Source organism: Lottia gigantea, assembly GCF_000327385.1.
Source record: "Lottia gigantea unplaced genomic scaffold LOTGIsca_56, whole genome shotgun sequence".
In the NCBI taxonomy this organism is placed as follows: domain Eukaryota; kingdom Metazoa; phylum Mollusca; class Gastropoda; family Lottiidae; genus Lottia; species Lottia gigantea.
In genome coordinates, this window is record NW_008709919.1 from 1,226,051 (window position 1) to 1,249,531 (window position 23,481).

The window sequence follows — 23,481 nt, forward strand, 5'->3', positions numbered from 1 at the left end:
TTTAGGATGTGAGAAGAAAGGTTGTTGAACTCTATGATGTTTAGATATTTCTGTGATATTTTGATGCCATATTAAACAAAGTTTTGGTTCATTTTAATCTCATCTGCTGCTATGTGGAGCTAGCTGGCTCACACTTATACATACGGCTGGCTCAAAAATCCATATCATTTTTGTTTCTTGTTTCATTGTTCTGGCGTAGGTAAAGTAATGCATATTACACCTTATTGTATCATTATAGCAGAAAAGTAGCCAAGAACATAAACTTTCACCCTAGTGGAAGCATCTCTTATAATGCCAGTTTCAACCATCCTAAAGAACCATTTCAGAATATTTGCTTATGTAAAGAAGTTGCCGAATGAGTCTACCCTCAAGCTTCAATTGATCTACACTATGATGACATTATTCCCCCCCCCCCCCTTTCTCCCTTTGCATCATAACAAAGCTTTGTGTATTGATTTACCTCAAAGATACTACAATAAAATCATTAGCCGCCTCTCACAAAGGAACAGCAAGTTGACAAACTTTTAATAAAGCTTTTGCAACAAATGTAACAAAATGGGTTACTTTGTTGACAGAAACCTGAAACCAAAATGTCAAGCAATTATGTATTTGAAAGCCATTACATTATTAATAAATCCATAATGTATGAACAAAACGTTTGCAGATTGTTAAAAGGTTAATAGAGTTTAATTATGCTCCCTGTTTTTTGATTTTCAAATCATCAACGCAATGTCGGTATTTAGTATTATTCAAAATACTAGACGCCTTTATCCTTTTTATTATTTTTGGCCTTCAATGTGATTGAGAAGAGATAAAATAAAATAAACTATTTTACGATGAATTAATTGAAAAATCGATCAGGCAAATAACAATAAACACGATTGTATGAAAAAGGTGATAATTACTTTCGATACGTTCAAGGACCATTTTGAATATTTTCGTCATATTTTAAGTGTTAATGCAACTCATTAAAACAGAACCCGAAACAATTCTATATCGCTCTACTATTTATTAATTGAGAACATTTTAACAGTGAAAATATTTAAGAGTAATATAATATGTAATTCATTATGATAAACGGATTTTCGCCTCTGAACAAATTGACCTTACTTTTTTATTTTAATTCCCGGTGGAATTTTCATTTAAACATAGTATCTCATTTGAAGGACGAGTGTGTGATGGCTTCATAAAAACAAGTGGTTGCCTAGCAAGATACATTCAGTATATCAAGGGCAGTCACCTATTTGTATCAAATTATACCAAAAATCTAATTTATGCAAGATATTGTTGATTTAAACAAACACACATTATTTAATAAAATTCTGACATAAACTGTCACCTCTATCACCAACAAATTTTTTTGCGTTTTTACTAAGTCTAGGGCAATAACTCAAATTCCGTTGATCGAAGAATTGTCAAATTTAATCTTTTACTAAGATCTCATCATTATAAATGATCATACCAAATTTCATTTAAATCGGATGAAAACTGTACCCTCTATTGTGTTCAAAAACAAATTTTGACGGTTTTTCATAAACCAGGGGCAATAACTCAAAAACCATTCATCGAAAGATCGTCAAATTCGAACTTATCCAAGATCTCATCATTATAAATATTAACACCAAATTTCATTTAAATTCGTTGAAAACTGTAGTCTTTTTTGCGTTCACAAGCCAATTGTAGACGGACCGACGGACGGACGGACAAGGGCGACCACATTATAATGTGGGCGTATAACAATAATTGTGATCAAATAGTGTCTCCCTGTATTCAACAATATCTAAAAAAATTTTCAACAACTTTTCCTTTAATAATAACAGTAAGGAATAATATCAAATATGTGCCAGCTTCGTAAAAAAAAACCAAGAATTGTGATAAAAATGGCTGTGTTGCACAATTTGGATTTCTTCTCTTGATGCTTGTTTCTTTTTTACCAATACCAGTGCCTTAGTAAGTAAAAATAACGAATCCTCCATATATGGAAAAGACATATATAGAAATAGAAAGATAAATTCCTAGTTTAAGGTATTTGTGAAGGAATCGTGCGATTTTCGTTAATTTCGAGAAATTCTGAAGACTGTTTACATATATTCAAGACTTAACCAATCCCTGATGATGGCGAACCTTTCCCTTTAACATTTCATGAAATTTTAATATTTCTATGAACAATATTTGAAACATATAAACAATATTGTTTGCTGTCGATACAAATACTTATTTACACATCTTAATTGCTGTTTAGTCCTTATTAGACGAACGTGTTTAATAACATTAGTTCAGAACTGCAATTAAATATATGAGAGCATATATAATATTGTACTATTTAGACATAATGTACAAAGTACAGAGGCATGCCAAGTACAGATAGTGCAGAGGAACTGGGGTATTATTTCATTTATGTGCTGTGACTTATATCCGTTGACCACAAACTATTTTTGATTTAAACCAGTAACTATTACTATTGTTGGTTTTTGTCCAAAGACTGTTGGATTTTGACTTACGTCTATTCTTGATTTTAAACAGCAACTACATGTGCTTTTGAATTTGACCAGCAATTATTCTTGATTTTGACAATTTATTACCAGCAACTGTACTGTACATCTATTTTTGATTTTAAACAGCAACTGGATTTTGACCAGCGACTATTCTTTAATTTTGACGAGGAACTATTCTTGGAATTTGACCAGCAACTGTTCTTGGATTTTGACCATCAACTCTTCTTAGATTTTTACCAGAAACAATTCTTGAGTTTGACTAGTATCCATCCTTGATTTTGATTAGTAATTAGTAATTATCCTACATTTTGACAAGCGATTATTCTTGAGTTTGACTAGTATCCATCCTAGATTTTGATTAGTAATTAGTAATTATCATAGATTTTGACAAGCGATTATTCTTGAGTTTGACTAGTATCCATCCTTGATTTTGATTAGTAATTAGTAATTATCCTAGATTTTGACAAGCGATTATTCTTGAGTTTGACTAGTATCCATCCTAGATTTTGATTAGTAATTAGTAATTATCCTAGATTTTGACAAGCGATTATTCTTGAGTTTGACTAGTATCCATCCTTGATTTTGATTAGTAATTAGTAATTATCCTAGATTTTGACAAGCGATTATTCTTGAGTTTGACTAGTATCCATCCTAGATTTTGATTAGTAATTAGTAATTATCCTAGATTTTGACAAGCGATTATTCTTGAGTTTGACTAGTATCCATCCTTGATTTTGATTAGTAATTAGTAATTATCCTAGATTTTGACAAGCGATTATTCTTGAGTTTGACTTGTAACCATACTGGATTTTGACAAGCGATTATTGTTGGTTTTTGACAAGCGATTATTCTTGAATTTTGACTTGGAACTATCTTGGATTTTGATCAGTAGCTATCCTGGATTTTGACCAGTGACTATCTGGAATTGATTAGTAACTATCCTAGATCTCGACCACTGACTATCTGGAATTGACGAGAAACTGTCCTGGATTTTGACTACAGGAAACGTAGAGCTGGATTTAATTTTATATATGTTTGACCTCGGATCAGTTTGAAAGGTAATGTCATTTTTTTTACCTTTGTTGTTTTGTCTTTTTTTCTGCGTCCTAAGTAAGTAAAATGTCCTTCTCATGAATCAATGAAATACTGAATGAACACTTCTTTCAGTTACATATTTTAGAGAGATTCTGTCGTCTATATGTTTGCCGTACCAGAGGTCAAATCCAGCTTTTCATTTTTTAGAATTATAATCTGACAACCGATGCTCTTATTATTCAACCAAAACGTACAGTAAGAGTTTAGAATTAGGGTAATAACTTCACAAGAGAAAGTCAAGAACGCTTTGGAAGTGACGACCGACTAAAGTTGTTGAAAAATGAAGCTAAATCTGAGCTCCGCTATGTGTTGTTGAGTGTCGATAGAGGGGGCCGAATCTTCGTGTTGTATACCTGTTGACACTCTGTGACTGGGTTTGTAAACTAGTCATCCCTTTCCATTACGAAGCTTATACTGATTATTATATACTGTTTCTCGGTCAGATTTAGTACCTGTAGGCATCACAAAGTTCAATATTGGCCACTTTCGATTATTAATCGAACGCGTATGCCTACAGGGAAAGGAAATTTTCGAGGATCAAGAGGAACTTTATTGTATGCCAAACTAATTCCCTTCTTACATATAATTTTATAATGATTGACGTCATAAACTATGTTGTTATGTATAGATCTTTGGTTTCAGTGAACACCACAATAGTCGCAGAGTGATTCCTTTATTGACTGAACTAATAATTTTTTGTTTTTGGTCCCTTTAACAATCATCAGGACATAGCAAGGGTTTTCCATCATTATGGGTCGAGTAGAGAAGACGACACTTATTGGGATGTTACTTATTTCGGTCATTCCATTTGAATTTGGAAAGGCGAGGTGACGGCTGATATTAAGCCGTACTTTTACGGTACTAAAGGTATTGGGCACTATTTTAAAAAGTACAATCTGTTCATGTTATTGTGACAGCATCTGTATGATTTCGAACTCTTTTTATAGGACTTCAATATTACGACATACTGGACCTTCAGAGTTTGGGAACACAATCTAAAATGAACACAGAAAACAATACCAATGAAGACGATGTTAAAAAATGTAAAGAGCTTATTTCCGAGACAACTGCTCATGGCTGTAGGAACATCATGTCCAACAAACGAAGTAATTTTATTAGGTAGGCCAATTTCAACAAATGCCCATATCACTGACCTTCAAGCTCTAGAGCCAAGCGTACGAGGCTTCCAGCGAACACTACCCTTGGGATGCCTCATGGTTAATTTATAATTCGTGAGTGATTCATCCATCGTGTTATGGTGTTTTTTCAGATGATCTTTGTAATTTGAAGACTCATTTTGTATTTGTTTAGTTATTCTTTGAAAAATAGATCCAAGAGCACCGTCCTTTGCAAAAGCACACCAGTCTGGTCATGTAGCAGAAAAACTCTTTGAAGCAGATCCAGTCAGATTTCTTCAATGGTTCCTCACTTTGTACCAAATAAGAAAGTCCGATGCAACACCGCTCTCCCCCTCCAAAGAGGCAAAGAAGCTGCTCTGGTTCTTCTTTTCAATCCGTGTCCATTGACCTGAAAAGAAATACGCCGCACGGATCAGGAAATGTTGTATTTATTGTATTAAATTAAAGGCAGGCCATGAAAATTTTAGTCCTCATGTGTGATGCTGCCAACACAAAGTGCACTAAACTAAGCATTATTATGAATACCCATGTCTATATTTTACAGGTTTCTTTGGCTCTGTTATGTGATTGGAATGGGAATAACTCTATTCGCGACCCTCTACATGGGGCTTGAAAACTATTGGACCTACCCTTTCAACACAGTGTTGAAAATTGGACCACAACCAAAATTAAAATTTCCAATGGTAACAATATGTGACTTGACATATCTTAGAGTGAATCGGTTCCCTAATCCTGAAGCCGTTCGAAAAGTATTTCTTCGTCGCAGCATTTTGAACTCAATGATGGCTATAAATGAATCCGATAAAGGATTTATAGAAGTGACTAACACTCCGCTAGACGAGGCGCACACCATATCAAACGTTACAGTGGATGACATTTTTCAGATATGCATATGGAAAGGACAAACTGTGTCGTGTAATGAAATGTGGATTCCACTCTTCACTGATTTGGGCAAATGTTTTGTCCTTAACGACTCGTTAAATTACTATGCTGATTCTGATGGTTCTCATGGAGGACTAAACTTCATCGCTAAAATTGACCAAGAAGGCTATATCGTTGATGACAATGCTAATGCAGGATTAAAGGTAGGTCAGACTACATTTTGGTATATTACCAAATGTGCTGAAAATAAGGATGTCAAAAATAGTTACTGTTTATCATTAATGCCTTTGCAGTGTTAGCAAATATGACCTCAGTTGTCACGAAACCCATCTTCACAATGTCAACCTATTACGAACTTCGTCTCATCATCATCAAATCCATTATTTTTGAAGAAGCAATCTTGACATTTTTGAAGAAGCACATAAGTTTACTACATGTATATCTATTTTGGATCTTGACAGTGATACCAATATTAAATTTCATCAGTCGCATGCCATTTCGGGTTCTAATTCTCTACCATATTTTCCCGATATGCTAATATTATATTATAGATTAAACTGCACGATCCACATGAAGATCCCCGAATATCAGATTCCGGTATATATTTAAACCCTGGTGGTGCATGTCTTATGTCTGTCAACAAGAAATCTGTAAGTTTGGTTTGTTCTTCAACATCTTGGTTGTACATCTCCAGTATCCTCTCCGTAATCACCTTTTATATGATATAGCAATAAGGCAATCCCTGTTCTCCAGTGGTTCACCCATCTGTGATGTGAGTTGAAAGTATGAGACATTCGATAATGTAAGATAAACATGAATAATTTTAGGATGGTGTAGGATGGAAAATATAGTGCATTGAGAAATTGGAAGAGATGGTCTAGATTGGTTGGGAAGTTGTCATCAGTTAACATAATAATAACATTAATGATATTTCCATATTTGATTTCATACATTTGGAGACTGAATTACTTCAAATTTCAGTATACGTTTCTCCCTGAGCCCTTTAAAGCCTATGGGGACGAATATTGTGTAGTAAATTCTGAACTGTCTGGTCAAAAATCCAAACCTACATCAATAAAATATGATAGAGAATCCTGTATTAGAAGCTGTGTAGTAATTTATGTTATTAAAGGCTGTAACTGTAGATCTGTAACAGATTCCGGTGAGTCTTAGGCAGCGTTTGCTTAGCTAGTGACTTCTAATTTAGTTTTACAAGGACTTCGTACCTTCTGATTTTTCAACCAAGTTGTCCCTAATCATACGTAAAAAAACGTATTGGTGTTGCGAAAACCGACACACCGAGGCTTCCTGTGCCATAGGGTTAGCAAATCCCCGCCAGATGGAAAGCGAAAATGTTTTTAAGTATATGCTTTGTGGATTTTGGAAGGAAAGAAATATGTCCAGCTATAAATCATCGTATTCCATTGCTTGCAAGAGGTTGGTTGTGGATCTAGAAATCAACCATCGAAAACAGACTAACATGAAATGTCTATTCCCTAAGTCTGAGATTTCATGATCTTTTTCAGAATTTTTAACTTATCCAATGTGTACTATAGGACAGTGGTTAAACTGCTATGAACCGTCTTTGCGTAAGTAAATGTAACACAATAAAACAATTGGTTCGTCATCATTACATGTGCTTGAAATGTGAAGCATAATAGATTTCGGAGAAGCTTCTGGTGCCCATGTTCTGTCGGATGATACACCATTACTTAATTACTGTCATTAATTCACTTAGAGGCAGCTTAAGGTCTTTTCGCACATCTTTGTCTGTGAATATTGACAATTTGTTAGGTTATATGTATTTGCTTGAATTAATACTTATTTTATCATAACAAAAACTCAATAGAGGTTGATATCCGTTAAGGGAGATGACTACCACCAACTATGATAAAAAATGAAATCAATCCAAGACACAATTGAATTGAATAAAGTTTTTAATTGCAGGTATAGCTTATACACGAAATATATCTCAATACAATTGTACTTGTCCAAGAGTATGCGAGTTCAATGTGTACCAAACAAAGTTATCTCTCGGTATGTTTCCCTCAGTTCCAGCCCTGGAAATTTTACAAAAATTAAACATTATAAAGAAGAAAAGCGGTGGAAGGTATGTCAAAAAGTTTATGCTGTATGCAAGCATAAGAGCGTGATTTATATCTAGTGTTTGCATATCAAGAGCAATTTGGGTCCTCAGCATGTAAGCTGTGTTCTAACAAGCCAATGTTCGTGAATTATTGTCTTGTTCTTGAATTGGACGAAAAAGCAGGATCGAGAGGTGTAGGTCCTAAACCACCAAGCAACCTGAATTTTCGAAATTTTCTGTAGCAACAATGAAGAATCATCATGCAGTTCTAATTGCACCATTTCTGTTTTCCGTCCGACGTTTGTAAATTATGATAAGATGGTATTTAAAATAGTTATTGCAAAGTCGAGTTTTTCTTGAAATACAGGGAACACATACTCGGAATGGCAAATCTGATATTTAGCCAACCCTGATGCGCTAACTAAAGTAATTGTAGAAAACATCATTGATTTAAATATAAATCAGCAAGCCACTGATTAATGTAATGGATTTTTATCATTTAGGACTGGCTATTTCGATGTTAAAATATTTTATGAAGATTTGTTATTGGAAGAAGTCTCGCACGTTGCTGTACATTCATATACTTCCGTAATCGGTAATGTAAATTAGTCCATCAACAATGTAGCAACTAGGGCCTTTGAACCGTTGGTGAGACCAGGTCGACTCAATTCAGCTTCTCATCAGATGCTCCCAATATTTGTTGCAAATCCAGTTGCTCTCAGACTTTGCTAGTCGGTTGGTCGACCTCAATCTCCGATTTGGTTTTGTTTCCTTGTCCCTTTATCCAATTTAAGGTATTTCAAAACTTTTTGGTTATTTGAAAATACGAAAAAATATAATTCAAAGCAGTGCATCAAAAGTCAAGATAAACTTAAAAAATTGTCGTTAATAGCATTTTTGGAGGAAATGCAATTTTAATAGACGCAAAAATATAACTCACATTGATTATTTCAGGTATAGTTGGAGGACAGATGGGACTGTTCCTTGGTGCAAGTTTCATTACAGTGGTGGAATTCATGGAGATATTTCTTTTATTCCTGTGGTCTAAAGCTAAGAAAGCATGTTGTTGTTTCTCCAACAACAGAATCACGCTGACAAAAGTTGTTAAAGTACAACCCATCTCATCAGATACCTTTCCTGTCAAATCATAAGCTTCTTTTTAATGTTGATTTATCTAGATACATTCGCAGTGCCGTGTAGATGGTGATGAGGGCATGAGTCCCACAGAAACACAAGCAATGCTGTCTGTTAGGAAGGGCGACTAAAGGCATCAAATAGGCTCTTCTTTCCCTACGCAAAATAATAAGATATTAGAGAGTTACAGGCCCACTTCCGCCCCTTTCGTGGATACTACACAAAACACTAGGCGTAGTCACGAAGTGCTTGCAAAGAATAAATAATACACTTTAAAGATTATTGAAAGTACATTTGGTAATTTCCTTCAGTATGTGTTGATGTTAAGCCTACCAAGGACGTCAATGTAACTAGAATTTCTATTGCTTTCGAGGTCCTTTTGCTATAACCATGATGTTTTTTGGATTCTGGTTAATAACAATCTGAATGTACAGAAATTAACATTCTAAAAAGATTTTGAAATAATACTGTTATTAATAAAATATTATTTTTCGTTGGTATTTGCTATTGTCTTACTTTGGCCTGTTGTTTCTGAATCTTCAATGAAGTGTCTCTTTCGGTCTATTAAGAGGTTCTGACAGTGGTATGGTGCCTAATACAGCAGCAATTCTTGTAGGAAATGACGTAACCTATATTCTAATTGCTAAAGCTATCTGGGTATACAAATTAATGTTGATGTGTTTGATAACTCTCGGATAATCTTTATTGCTTAGGTTGATTGTTTTTACATGAGTTATTGCCCTTGCCCTTTACTCGTAAACAATTTGGAATGTTTAGCTGCTTTACAAGTAAAATACTCAAGACAAAATACTGGAGGCAAATAAGAAAAGGCGTTTCGGAATGGGGCGCATGCCCTTCCTGGCTAACAATATCCTCCACAGAATAGTGGATCTAAATTAAAAAATGACTTATAATCAGCCACCGAACTCCTAAGTGCATAAGTATACGAAAGTATGGATTTCAGTTTTGAAACGTTAATGTTTGAAAAATCAATATTATTGAATAGAATTGCAAAAAGTAGTATTTAAATTCATCATTGTAAACATCAGATTGTTTAGATAAAAATATTTAATTCGAACGAAAACAAATTGTATTAATAATTAAATGTTTTTTCTTAAGTGATTGTAAATAAAACTTCCCAATCTCAACACATTATTCCTGTCATTCCATTTGATTAAACCGAAATCGATATGTGTTGTCTTTCAGTTAATGTTGTCTGTTAATGTTATAAATATTTCATCCTAATCGGTTTCACGGAAAATTATTACATTTGTAATACTATTTATGGTCAGGTAGGATGCATTAATTTACTTTTTTGAATCGATCTAAAAGTGAAAACGGACGCTTTGAAGGATAAGCACGGAGACGATGTTAAAATATGCAAAGAACTTATGTTCGAGACAACCGCCTATGGCTGTAGGAATGACAAAATAGGAGTGACTACATAAGGTAAGGTCTGGTCCCCGTGATTTAACTTGGTGGTCAGTGTTGAATTTATCAATGTAGTCATTGTTATTTTATTGGGTGGTTACACTTTCCTCACATAAAATCATGGGATGTGAATAAAATTATCAAAGAAAATAGAAAAGATACAAACCTATAAAATATAGATATTGCTATAATTCCTATTATTGTGAACTTCAAAATGGCGGTCTTAAAATCAATATGGTGGTCTGAGAAACAAAATGGTAGTCTGAAAAACAAAATGGTGGAACCAAAAACGTCGAAGAGATTTTAACATTGTTTTATAGTAGGCCAATATCACAGCCTCTTGCCATAGCTTCAAAGCGAGTAGGTGAATTACGAACGATTCACCTTTCTAGCCTAAAAACAAAAAACATAAAAACAAGTGCACTCTCTTATTTGCTCGGTTAGCTGAGGAGTTGAGCTGTCACTGTCCCTTAAATTTTTTAAAACTTATAAATAATGTAGAAGGCACATTGGGAGAAAGATAACTTAACTTGCAACCTATATGGAGTAAAAACTCTGAAGGCACATAAATAACCAAACGCGATGTTGGCTAAGTGGACTCTCCGAAATGTAGCAAGTCGCAAGGTGAGATTTAGTGTTCCAGAATGGTGAGCATGCCCTACCTGGCCAGCAACATCCTACAAAGAACAGTGGATCTAAATTAAAAAATTAGTTATATTCAGCCACTGAACTCATATGTGCATAAAAATACGAAAGTCTACATTTCAGATATGAATTTGAAACGTTAATGTCTGAAAAATCAGTGACAGGGAAATTGAAAAGAATTGCAAATGAAATAATATGTAAATTGATCATTATAAAAATCAGATTGTTTTGATAAAGATTCAATTCGTTCGAAAAAATATTGTATTAATAATTAAATGATTTTCCTAAGTGATTGTAAATAAATAATTAATGGGTTCAACCTTCCCGATCACAACACATTATTCCTGTTGGATTCAACCAAAATCGATATTTTTTTACTTTCCGTTAATGTTTGTCAATGTTATAAATTTTTCATCGGAATCGTTTCACGGATAATTTTTACCATTGCAAGGATGCATCCTTTTTGAAACTATCTACAGCTAAAATGGACCCTTCGAAGGATAAACACGGAGACGACGTTAAAATATGTAAGGAACTTATGTACGAGACAACCGCCCATGGCTGTAGGAATGTTCTATCCCAAAATAGGAGTAACTACATGAGGTAAGTTCTGGTTCCCGTTTCTCACTGGCAGCTTTGATTTTAAATAAAAACTATTCGGCAGTACAGTAACAATAACCAGTATAAAATATTGAACCTTCTGTCGTAAACTTCTTTTGAACTTTTTTGTTTAATACTGAACAACATTACAAATAAAAAATATTTTGATTTCTTTTAGATTTTCGAGCTGAACATCATTATTGCTTTTTATGTAATTTTGTTGTAATATTTCTAAATAATTCAAAGGCAACTTAACACAAATGGGAGGAGGGATTGCTGCAACGTCTTTATCTGCTTCTCTTCATCTGTTCTTCATCATCTGTCTTTCTTCATCTGTCGGCGCCCCGCTTTTTCTGTTCCTCATCTGTTTAATAGGTGGGACCTCAGATCCCTCCTTTTGTGGCAGTGCTATTACGGGTAGGAAAATTAAAATACGACTTACCCTGTCTAAATTAAAAAAAGAAACAAAAATAAACTCTCTTCTTTTACTAGTACGACAAAATAAATAAAAATACTATTTAAATATTCAACACTGTTTGACAAGTTTTTTTTGTTTGGTTGAGTTCTGCAAACCTTGATCAACACATTTTCTTTGCTCGGCCAAATGTGCCATGGGGTGTAATAAAGTCAACTTGCCTTGCGAGCATCTGCGCCACACCTTAACCACTGTATTCTATGTAGTGAAGCTCTATCTGTATACACCTACAATTATAAATAGCAGAACATCGTGGACAAATTTGAGAATGCTTCAAACCAAATTTCCATTTTGGATGTATTTTGACCTAGTTAGAATCAGTTCATCAAAAGACAACAGGAGATATCACCAATCAATAACCTCTCAGTTAAATGCCCCCTTATAACTAAACACCAACTACTAAAAGGGTTGGTATTGAATTATTTGACTGTGGTGGTAGCCTTATTAAATTTCAAATTTAAAAAGCAATCGGTTTAATTTTCTTGTAGGTTTATATGGCTTTGTTGTGTGCTTGGAATGGGAACTGGCCTATTTGTCACTCTTCATATTATGCTCGTAGACTATCATACATACCCGTTCAATACAGTCGTGAAAATTGGACCAAAACCAAAATTAAAATTTCCAATGGTAACAATATGTGACTTGACATATCTTAGAGTGGATCGATTTCCTAAACCCAAAGCGGCTCTTAATGTATTTCTAAGCCGCAGTTCATTTGGAGCGCATCTTGAACTAAATAAATCCAGCAGTGGTTTTATTCAAGTGGAGAATACTCCGTTAGACGAGGCACATAACATATCAAATGTTACAGTGAAGGATATTTTTAAGGTGTGCATGTGGAAAGGACAAAATGTGTCTTGTAGTGAAATGTGGATTCCAGTCTTCACCGATTTGGGTAAATGTTTCGTCCTCAATCGGAACGACTCGTTTGATTATTATGCTGACTCTGCTGGTTCTCATGGAGCACTTAACTTCATCGCTAAAATTGACCAAGATAGTTACATTGTTGGTAAAAGGTACATGGCAGGATTAAAGGTAGGGATTAAAACATTGAGAATTTGCTTGTCTGGTCATTACAATCTAATGAATTTCTTCAATTATATAATATGTTACAGTCAATCTGTGAAATCAGCCATTTCATCACACGGAGTCACGGTTTACTGTTCAATCTGGACGACAAGAAACTTTGTCCATGCCAACTGGGTTCAACTGTGAAAATTCTGAAGGTACAATTAAATAGAGATTCCGATGTTATTCTAGGTGGAAATTTATTTTTGAACAAAAAAACCTTGTTAATACATGTAGGAAGGCTTTGTTTCACTCATATCTTGTGTCAATTGTCGTTATTCTGGTGAAAATGTTGTCACTCATTAATTTACAATAATTTTAACAGTTGAAGCTGCATGATCAACATGAAGATTCGCGGATATCAGATTCTGGTATATTTTTATCTCCTGGCATAGCATCTTTAATAGCTGTTAAAAAGAGATCTGTGAGTACCCTTGACGTTTTCAATGTAAATTTTAAAAATTATACAAGGATGCTCCAACCATGGTCAATGAATGCTGATTCTTTTCCACAATAATAATTTTCATGAAGTGTGAATAAGAACATGCGATTTATCACTTTCAGTATACGTTTCTCCCCGAACCCTTCAGAGCCTATGGTGACGAATTTTGTGTAATGAATTCCGAACTGTCTGGCAGAAATTCCAAATCCACATCAATAGCATATGATAGAGAAGCCTGTATTAGACAATGCGTAGTAAATTCTGTCATGAAAGATTGTAACTGTAGATCCGTGGCGGATTTGGGTAAGTTGTTATCCTTTAAAGCTCAGTTTTTCCTTCAATTGGGTTCAGGTCCACCTTACTATCGGTAGACAATTGAGTGTTGCTAACAAATGAAGGCAAATATTCTACCCTCTAGATAAATATGGATTTTGTCGGAATTCCGTTGATCACAGTAAGTTGTTAGTTTTCCGTCGACCATAACCTATCTTGTAAGAACCTTCAACGAAAAAGGTAGCTTAACAGTTTCTTGGAGCATACTACACGACGTTGCCCAGGGGATCAATCTGAAGCAGATGGACTAAACTCGATGTCACTTCTTTCAATTTCAGAGTATTCCACCTATCCAATGTGTACAGTTGGACAATGGCTAGACTGTTATCAACCAGCTTTACGTAAGTCAAAATCAGTAAAAGAATAGAATTCGATCGGTACATGAACACGTTGCAAAGTTATGTTGGTATAATCAGAAAATTTGGTTTACTGATTTTAAATAGAAGTTTTATGTACATCTCACAAAGAGACCTGCAAATTTTACAATTTTGTTTAGTTTTATGATATTTACGCCAGTGCATTTCGATAAGATGTACATTGTACATACATGTTTAATAGGGTATGTATGTTGATAATTTCAATACTTTGATAGCTGACAGGGCATTACGCGGCGCCATTCAATACTTTTGTTGGTCCGAGGACAAGGGTGAAAACATCGCTGTTCCATTAAGTTAAACAACATCTGGACAAATAGATTACATTACGACTCTTATTTGTAGGTATGGCGTATACAAGAAACATATATGAATACAATTGCACGTGTCCCAGAGTCTGTAAATTCAACACATATGAAACCAAATTATCGTTTGGTATGTTTCCATCTGTGCCTGGGCTTGAAATTTTTCAAAAATTAAATATCATAGACAGCAAATTCGATGGGAGGTAAATTTTGTTTTATATAATGTATTTAATGATGCGTTTCCATTTCTTTGTTTTCAAGGCTATCATGCATGTTGGATAAACGAGAAAAGGCGTTCAGTCCTTTGGATAGGACAATAAATCGAGCCCCTGTTTGATACCAGATGTTCAGTTTAAAATTCCCTACACAGATGGAAATCAAAAGGAGTAGGCTACTTCTGTTATATAAACAAAACTTCTTTTGTTGTAAATTGTGACGTTGCCCTTCAGAAAACTTAACTTTTATCATATTTGTTTGCTAACTCAATACAATTTGATGGAAATTTGTCTATCTACATACGTACGTGTACTTTATTACTTCCTGAATTATTACATTTTTTGTCAACGATAATTGTATTTGTCTGAATTTAAGAACTGAATATTTTGATGTAACAATATTTTATGAAGATTTATTGCTGGAGGAGATTTCCCATGTGCCTGTTTATTCCTACATTTCCATAATGGGTAATTATTTACTTACGTCATGTTCTGTATTGATCTTACTGGATTTGTTTACTTATATGAATATCACTTAGCAACCTCTTTCATTGCAATTGCCATAGCACAACCCTGGTTCGAAATCTTTTGATCTCCTTGATTCCCAAGCATCTTGAAACCGCTCTCTCATCAGAATAACCAGGCTCTTTGAACAGGTTACTGCCACCAAGGACCATAACATCGACCATAAACAATGGATTTTTGTGTATTCAACAAAAACGTTTCAAAAGTGTTTCAGAAGCATATCTCAAAGATGTGAGATGTAATGTTAAGAGAACACAGACCCCGTTAATATTTTCAAGCTGATTGTATTACAGTCCCATTACAAAAATCGGTAAACTTCGATTAAGCAACAAGTGTTTTAATTGGTTCTCTTTCTTTCAGGAATAGTTGGAGGACAGATGGGATTGTTTCTTGGAGCAAGTTTCATCACAGTGGCAGAATTTCTTGAGATATTTCTCTTATTCTTGTGGTCTAAAGTCAAGAAAGTGTGTTGCTGCTTAACCAGTGGAAAAATCACTAAGACAAAAGTCTTAAAAGTAAAACCCGCCGTGAAAGATTCTGTAACCAAGAAATCATAAATTTGCTATCACGGATTATAATCTAATAAGGTATAAACGTGAGTCAAAATAGGAGCCATTCTCAATGATATGTGCCAATGGCACAAATGTATCATATGAAAAACCAAATACCAAGCATTTTGCATTTCGAAATTGTTGTAAGTTCAATTGTAGTTGTAGAAATATAAAACACCCTGAAAGATTCTTTTACTACTAAGTCAAAGATTTGATGGTCGAGAAAAACTTGCCTTCGGCATAATTTTGTCATTTGATAAACTAAAATCTAAGCCTTGTATATTTCAATTGAATTAATCTTATTGGGGCATTGGTCAGCAACAATGGTTATTACGTAACATTTACTAGACCTCGATACAGATTGTATGGGCATAATTAAAACATTTATGACATTAAATAATAAAAAATGTAAATGTATTGTATTAAGTTGAAAATGACTTCCCTGATAAATTCTTTATCAACAAAATCATAGATTTATTATCACAGGTAGTCCATTATAGGTTAGAAAGAGTGAAAAATATATGAGCCCGCGGGATAATTATATCTTATGATAAACCAAACACGAAACATTTCAATTAAATTTACAGTCATTACTTAACGTGTTCTACTTCTGGATTTATTTGACCGATATTACAGATATTTCGATAATAATAAAAACTTGATAAATTTTCGGGTTCTGTCGATGGCAATGTTGATAATGTCAAAAAAGTCAGTTAAACGGTAACTAGGTTGTACGATGCCATCAGTAAATATGCAAGCATGGTAATTTTAGACAATATGTGTGAATGCAAAAAGTTATCAAAAGGTTACAGAGAAATCTAGCTGTATCTGTGTTTTAATAAATTAAATTTACTTCATAAGCGGAAAAAAATTAATGAAAAGAAACCGTACTTGCAGTTGCTGACCAGTCTTACAGCTTAGCAGCAGTTGCAGATAGTAGCAGTTGTGGTTAAACAATCTGATAGATAGCGGATGGGAGTTTGTCCTGAAGAATAGTAGCCGCTGTTGAAGATTAAAAGCAGCTGATTAATAGCAGCAGCTACTAATGTGATTGTGAGATTCCTGTCTCCCCGACGCCCTCTTTTGTCAGGGAGCACGTTACAGCTTAATAAATAGTCTTAACTGCACATAGGGGATTTTCTCATTCAAGGAACACATGCATTATTTAAAAAAAATTTTAATTTCTAACATAACAACAAAACAACCATTCGTATCATGCTACATTGTGCTTAGGATTTAACACAAAATGCAGCATCAATACAGAAACATTTAAGTGACACATAAATCATATTTTCACCAATTCTGATTTTTCTCCTGACTTCTATGATTCTTTCTTAATTCCAGAAAAATTGACAAGATTTTTACATCAGTGTCGCAACTTAATAAAACCCTCAGACACCAAGGTAAATGGAAAGATCCGAATAAAAGCTATAAGCTTACACATTTAAATTATTAAGCCTCTTCTGATGTCTGATGTCATCGGTAGAGACAACAGAACATAACTCAGTGAATATTTCTTATGGAAAATAATTGATGGAATTCAAAATAACATGTCCATGCTGTCAGGATTTCTTTTTGGGGTTTACTTTTACTTCTGGGTTTGCTTTAACTTTTGGGTTTACTTTTACATATGTAGTGTTAGCCATTTCAGCACCGCCCAATATTATAGGGAAAAATTTATTACAGAAAAATGTTTTCAATGAACTTGTTATTGCACTTAATTTCACTGGATGAAGAAAAATTTGATCGGCTCGAAATAATTCCGGTACATGTTCGCGTTTTCCATCGTACCAGAGGTATTGTCCGGCTAAATTAACAATATTAGCCTTGTCGTCTAACCCAAACACAACACTCGGAATCGATATTTCCATGAACACTTTATGTTTAGAAAACACATCAAACAGATATATCGCTTGACTTTTAAAACGAATAGGAATATACACAATATCAGACGCACCATGATACAAACCAAGATTTGAACCAGTTGCTTTTTCCAATCGGGTCATATAAGAATTAATTATCTGTTCCTTAGATGGATCTGTCAGTGACTGCTGTAGCAGATATTCCCAAGTCTTGTTGAAAACCGTGTTACCCATTTCCTTATTCCACCAATGCCATCCACTGCTTTTGTCTCTGAGGAGAAGTTCATGCTGATGGAACCACAATTTATCTAAGGGCAGACTCGGAATGTTCCAGGAATTTAAAAGAGTATCATCTCCTATCAAGAGATAACCTTTCACTTTGTGATTCATTTTCATGGCCACAGATAAACACTTCTCAAAAAAATAGCCGCGATGCACATCTACCTCCAAAAATGACACAGAAAACCTCAATTTTTTGGAAGATTTTAAATAAGCCTCCAAACTATTTCCACAATAGACAATATGAGAAAATTTTACACCGTACATTAACTGTAGATAGGGAATATTGTCATAAATTGGAAAATTGAACACAATAATCAACAATATATTAGGATACGTTTTAGACGCTAAACTCTTAGTGGTTATTTGATACCTTGTTAAATTACAAAACGACGTAATTCCTAAAACCTGATCCCACTTCGACTGAAGAATACTTTTAGAAGCTTGCATCTGAGACTGCTTTTGCTCAGTTGGTTTATAAACTACCCTTATTAAATGTTCACTCGTCGTGTTTGAAGTGGTTGGAAACACATAGGGTGCCCTGGAAGGTTCAATATACCCAAAATGGTTCAGGTCTTTGAGCCAAACTTTTACGACATGAACATCTTGCTTTGTCCAAAATTTATTTAAATACATTTGTTCAGAAAGTTTTACTACGCACTTGAAAAATTTTAACTCAACATTACATCGCCAATTCTGTAAAAATTCGATTAATTTTGATGTCCGAGAGTAAAATGCCGATTCATACTTGGCGTCTTCTATGTGAGATTCCGTATTTCTCTTGCGGATTCCGTTTGGAGGGTAAAATCCGACATTACCACCTATTTCCCACAGTAAACGTTGTGCCCAATAGTTTTTCCAGATATCACTGCCTTTAAATGACGTTGAAATCGGTAACACCAAAGCCCAGAATGCATCATATAAAAATAATGTATTTTGTGAACTAAAAGGGGACAGAACTCCACTAGGAACGATCACAGGAGGGGCTACACTATCAAATAACACGTTCATGTGTTCGGATTTCATTTTCCTTGTTAATCTAAAAATAGAATCCACGTCAGGATCACCGTTCACTAAACTCTGTTGAATAGAGGGTGTGGTAAATTTTCCAACATGATAATTCAGTGATTTTTGGTCAGAGATTTTCTCCAATGGGAATCCTTTCGGCCATATTGATGACTGGCCAAAATGTGAATAGGCATTAAACAGGTTTTGACCACTATAACGCATACCGAATTCCATAGTTTCCAAATTAAAATTTGTAAGATTATCTGTTGGTCGGTAATTGTCGTCTGTTGCGTATATTACCTGAGCACCATTTACAATAGCATAGAGATATCCAAGAGTCTTCCGGGAGTAACTTCCCTTTGGTAATAACGTTTTAATTGTAAATAATTCATTTTCTCGGTCGTTATAACTTAAAAAGTGACAGTTCACATTGCTGAAAAATATTAAAAGGTGTGCAAATTGATAAAAGTAAACATCTGATTGGGAAAAATATAGGCCTACATGTAATATTATTACACGAAACAGCTGCTTGCATGGACATGTCCAAAAATATATTACCGATCTTTATGACCACCCAATGTTTCAGCTACAATACGTCATTAGAAAAAGCTTGGGGATCAGAAAGCAGCTATCACACTGAAAAACAATGCAATTTCAAAAGGAATGTTTTCGCTTCAAGTGTGCCTTCAAAGCCGCGTAGGCCATTTTGAGCATGCATGAAAAGGGGCATGACTTCTGCAATGCGATGGTTGTTGAAAGACAAACGTCTAGAGCTTTGTAGAATTTAATAAAGTTTGAGGGTTCTGTTGTTCTTTGTTTTTCAAGTATTGGATAATTTAACAACTAACCTCCAGTTTGATGTCTTTTCTTCACCCAACACAAGCAGTTTCCAGCCAGTTATATTAGCTAAATAATAAATATCAGAAGTTGGCGAAGACAATGATGTTACCACTATCCATTTATCGAAGCTTTGAGAATTTGGGAAAAAACTGTAAAAAAAAAGAAAAAATATATTATTGAAAGGAAAAATTCGCGTACATCATCTTGTAATGTGAATGTAGATAAGATATGTTATCTTTTCACGTGAAATGAGTTTCCCGTCCTCAATTTCTGCTCAGTTTTTTTTTTACTAATGTCAACGTTCCCTGCATTGTTCAATGCGAGATAAGTGATCTTTAATGACCAAGGGCGTATCACCTTGGTTAAAGGGATGGATAATTCTTGACACAGATGGATTTGAAGGATCAAATTTCGACGGTGAACTGTGAACACTATTACTGAATAACTCAGCTGAAATTTTCCCCTTACGATCTGAATGACTACCCGCGATTTTTTCAATTTTTTCATTTCTAAAAATAAACTAAAAATAATTCTAAATGGGTCAGAATTGGATCTAATACACAAAAGTGATCTCGTCCTGTCTAACGTTTAGCCCAAGGCTTATTTATTTCCCTTTTTGAATTGCATAATGTTTGGCCCATAGCTGTTCATTTGACTGAATATCCTTCATGACTGACATGGAGGAAAGCATGGTAACACGAAGGTACTACCTCAACATATGCCGGGATTGAACCCGGGGATCCTTGGTGAGAAAACAAACGACGTCTCAAATACTCAAAATCCTGTTGATAATAATATGTATTAAGGGTTTCTGAATGATAACCCTTCGACATTTGATAGGTTGAAGTATCTATCCCAAACTCAATAATCTTAGGTCATAACTTCGTATACGATTGCAGTGTATGGCAATGGCGAGATACAGGGTCACATTCATATATGTTCACTTCAGTATACGGTCGTGTTGACATAGAAGGAACTCGTGAAAATTGGTTGTAAAAGTTAGAGTGCGATATTCAAACACTCAAAATTTATTAAATGACCCAAATTGTCTCAAACTTTTTAAATTACAAATGTTCTTCTCTTGTGGACTGTATGCCAAGTTGTAAGTGAATTGGTTCAACAGTAAAGGATGCACAACATTTAATCTACGAGGTCTAGAACCGGGTTTACAATGTTTAAAATTCGAAATTTGCAACGATTACTTAGATTCAGCATTGGTATCATATACCTTTTTACTTGTTATTATGACAATCGATAGCTTCATTTTCAGATAAATTTAGCATAGGTTCAATGCAACCCACGTTCCACGTATGTGAGACGTAAAAGTTATATGTAGGTATACGTCGAAGATTTTGACGAGCTCACTGTACTTCGAGGTAAACCAGCTAAACACGTCAATTGTTCAGCGAATACCAGCGTTTTAAGGAAATTTTTTATATAATTCCTTACGCTGGCTAATTCTTCAAGGTGTGATAAGGCCACACGAGTTGATGTACGGGTATAGGCACCGACACGTCCACATAATGGTATGGGAGCTTATACAAAAAGACTAAAAAGTAATTATAAGAGTTTTAATCTTATTATAAGTAAAATATAAATTTAAAAAAAAAAAGCCTACATATATAAACTATGTAATGGAAGACTGTTTTTGCGATAAAAATTTCAATATATATATAACACAATATAGACTATTTGGGACTATTTCAAATAAATATTCATAATTTAGCATAATATATCCTATCGAAATAAATAATTTTTCTTTGGCAAATCGGCATGGGAAGATATGGAAGGGATGAGTTGTTCTTACTATACAAGTAATACTTTGCTAATACTGGTTTTCTTTGGCAAATTTGCATGGGAAGACATGGAAGGGATGAGCTGTTCTTACTATACAAGTAATACTTTGCTAATACTGGTTTTCTTTGGCAAATTTGCATGGGAAGACATGGAAGGGATGAGCTGTTCTTACTATACAAGGAATACTTTGCTAATACAGGTATTATTAAATATAAATGAGATAGGATTCCCTTTGAGTGAAAAACTATAATAGAACTTACAGTCTTCGTAGGAAAATAACTATTATGAATCTTGCGTTCAAGGTTTAATAAAGAAAAAAATCAAGGAAGTAGATTTCAGATCAATGGCACTCAAGATGGTAATTTAGTATATCACTATTTGTTAAATGTTTAAACTAATATATAATGTTTTAAGGATTTCGGCCTTTTGCTATGTAGGGATGATACGTATATCAAATATAAGACTGCACAAAATAAATAATAAAAGCATTAACCATTTCCGAAGCATTTTATACTTCCGTTCGGTCAGAGGAAATGGATTGTGGATTTAGTTTTATAACAACCCAACTATCAAATTGGGTAACTTTGGTATAAGGAACCCTATCCAGGAGATTCAGTTTAAAAAAAAATACACGTAATTCTAAAAAGCAAAGCTATACTCCTTAAAGAGGTTGTAAAGAGGTTTTCTACTTCTTTTTTATGTGTATTGGGGCCATGTTGGCGTATTGCTGTTACTGAGGTGAGAACTGTAGAAACGGTATATGATGTAATTGCGACAAACGTTGCTGGAAATCGGAATGGTGTCATACATACAAAGTTTAGAAAACTTCTTTACAATCCCTTTGATTTCGGGGAAGGGAGGGTTATCTCTATGCAAATTGAAATAAAGGACTAAAGCATGACATAGATAGCATTAGGCACTAGAGAGAAAGCACTATTTAAGGCACATGGATTCGTGATGCTTGTTTAGATAAGACTTCAAAGCGAATGTCTTTTTGCAATATTGGCACTGAAATTGTTTGAAGGCTGAATGAGTATTCATGTGAGCACGCAGATTTGAACGATCGGCAAAGGCTTTGCCACAATGAGAACAGCCAAAGGGTTTTTGACCGCTATGTGACCGGATGTGTCCACGTAGCAGCCATGGTCGTGAAAACGTCTTGCCACAAATATTGCAAATATGACGCTGACTGTGAGTAAGGATATGCATGGACAATGCTGGCATGCTGACGTAAACCTTTTCACAGTGTGGACATTTCTTGGCAAGTTGGCTATCGAGACTTCTATGAGTCTGTTTATGGCGTGATAAATTGGAAGAGGTAGCATAATCTTTGCCACATTCATCACACCGAAACCTTTGCCGTGGGGAACCATTTTGCCTATGCTTTGTACGGCCATCAACTACAATAAATCCACCGTAGTGATTTGGTTGGTACTGGGAGTTAGACTCCAGCAGGACAGGACTTGGGTAACAGGAGTATTCTGCCGTTTTACTGCTCTCTGGACTGGTCATGGATTCACCTTCACCAATCAAGTCTTCTTTTTGTGAATGCTCGAAGGCAGCTGGGACACTTTGCATATACCCTGAAAAAGGTGAATAAGTATTGTTTTTAGGAACCTTCTGTTTATAGAATTGTCTAGATAACTGTGGCGTTTCCGACAATTATTAGAACCCATTAAATTTATAAGTCGTCAGCATAGTTGTGCATTTACAACAAAAAATGCACTGACTTTCGCAGATAGTTACTTTACTGATAGAGCCTAATTTCAGTTATCCGTATCATGTTTCAGAAAGAAAATGCGTAGTCAATAATGCATTTTAAAAAAAAATAGCAGCGGAAGTGACGATTGGTTACAATTAAGGTATCTATAAACAATTTCACATGAAGCTATCATGACGT

At 34.6% G+C, this 23,481-nt stretch overlaps 4 protein-coding genes across 4 annotated transcripts; 2 read left to right on the forward strand and 2 right to left on the reverse strand.

Annotated features, from left to right (window-relative positions):
- Window positions 1-4,590: 4,590 nt before the first annotated feature.
- Window positions 4,591-8,745, forward strand: LOTGIDRAFT_166177 (hypothetical protein; the record flags this gene model as incomplete). Its single annotated transcript, XM_009063229.1, has 7 exons — window positions 4,591-4,709; window positions 5,274-5,814; window positions 6,163-6,261; window positions 6,593-6,773; window positions 7,138-7,200; window positions 7,559-7,721; window positions 8,652-8,745. The coding sequence occupies 7 exons, from the start codon at window positions 4,591-4,593 to the stop codon at window positions 8,743-8,745; spliced, it is 1,260 nt and encodes a 419-aa protein (XP_009061477.1).
- Window positions 8,746-11,391: 2,646 nt separating this feature from the next.
- LOTGIDRAFT_166178 (hypothetical protein) lies at window positions 11,392-15,801 on the forward strand (the record flags this gene model as incomplete). Its single annotated transcript, XM_009063230.1, has 7 exons — window positions 11,392-11,510; window positions 12,471-13,017; window positions 13,098-13,208; window positions 13,376-13,474; window positions 13,615-13,795; window positions 14,104-14,166; window positions 15,605-15,801. The coding sequence occupies 7 exons, from the start codon at window positions 11,392-11,394 to the stop codon at window positions 15,799-15,801; spliced, it is 1,317 nt and encodes a 438-aa protein (XP_009061478.1).
- Window positions 15,802-17,513: 1,712 nt separating this feature from the next.
- On the reverse strand, window positions 17,514-19,908 carry LOTGIDRAFT_62788 (hypothetical protein; the record flags this gene model as incomplete). Its single annotated transcript, XM_009063145.1, has 2 exons — window positions 17,514-19,377; window positions 19,793-19,908. Coding segments are annotated over 2 exons (1,980 nt in total), but the record flags the coding sequence as incomplete, so codon positions are not given.
- A 2,609-nt stretch (window positions 19,909-22,517) lies between these two features.
- LOTGIDRAFT_58520 (hypothetical protein) lies at window positions 22,518-22,937 on the reverse strand (the record flags this gene model as incomplete). Its single annotated transcript, XM_009063144.1, has 1 exon — window positions 22,518-22,937. A coding segment is annotated over one exon (420 nt), but the record flags the coding sequence as incomplete, so codon positions are not given.
- Between the last annotated feature and the right edge of the window lie 544 nt (window positions 22,938-23,481).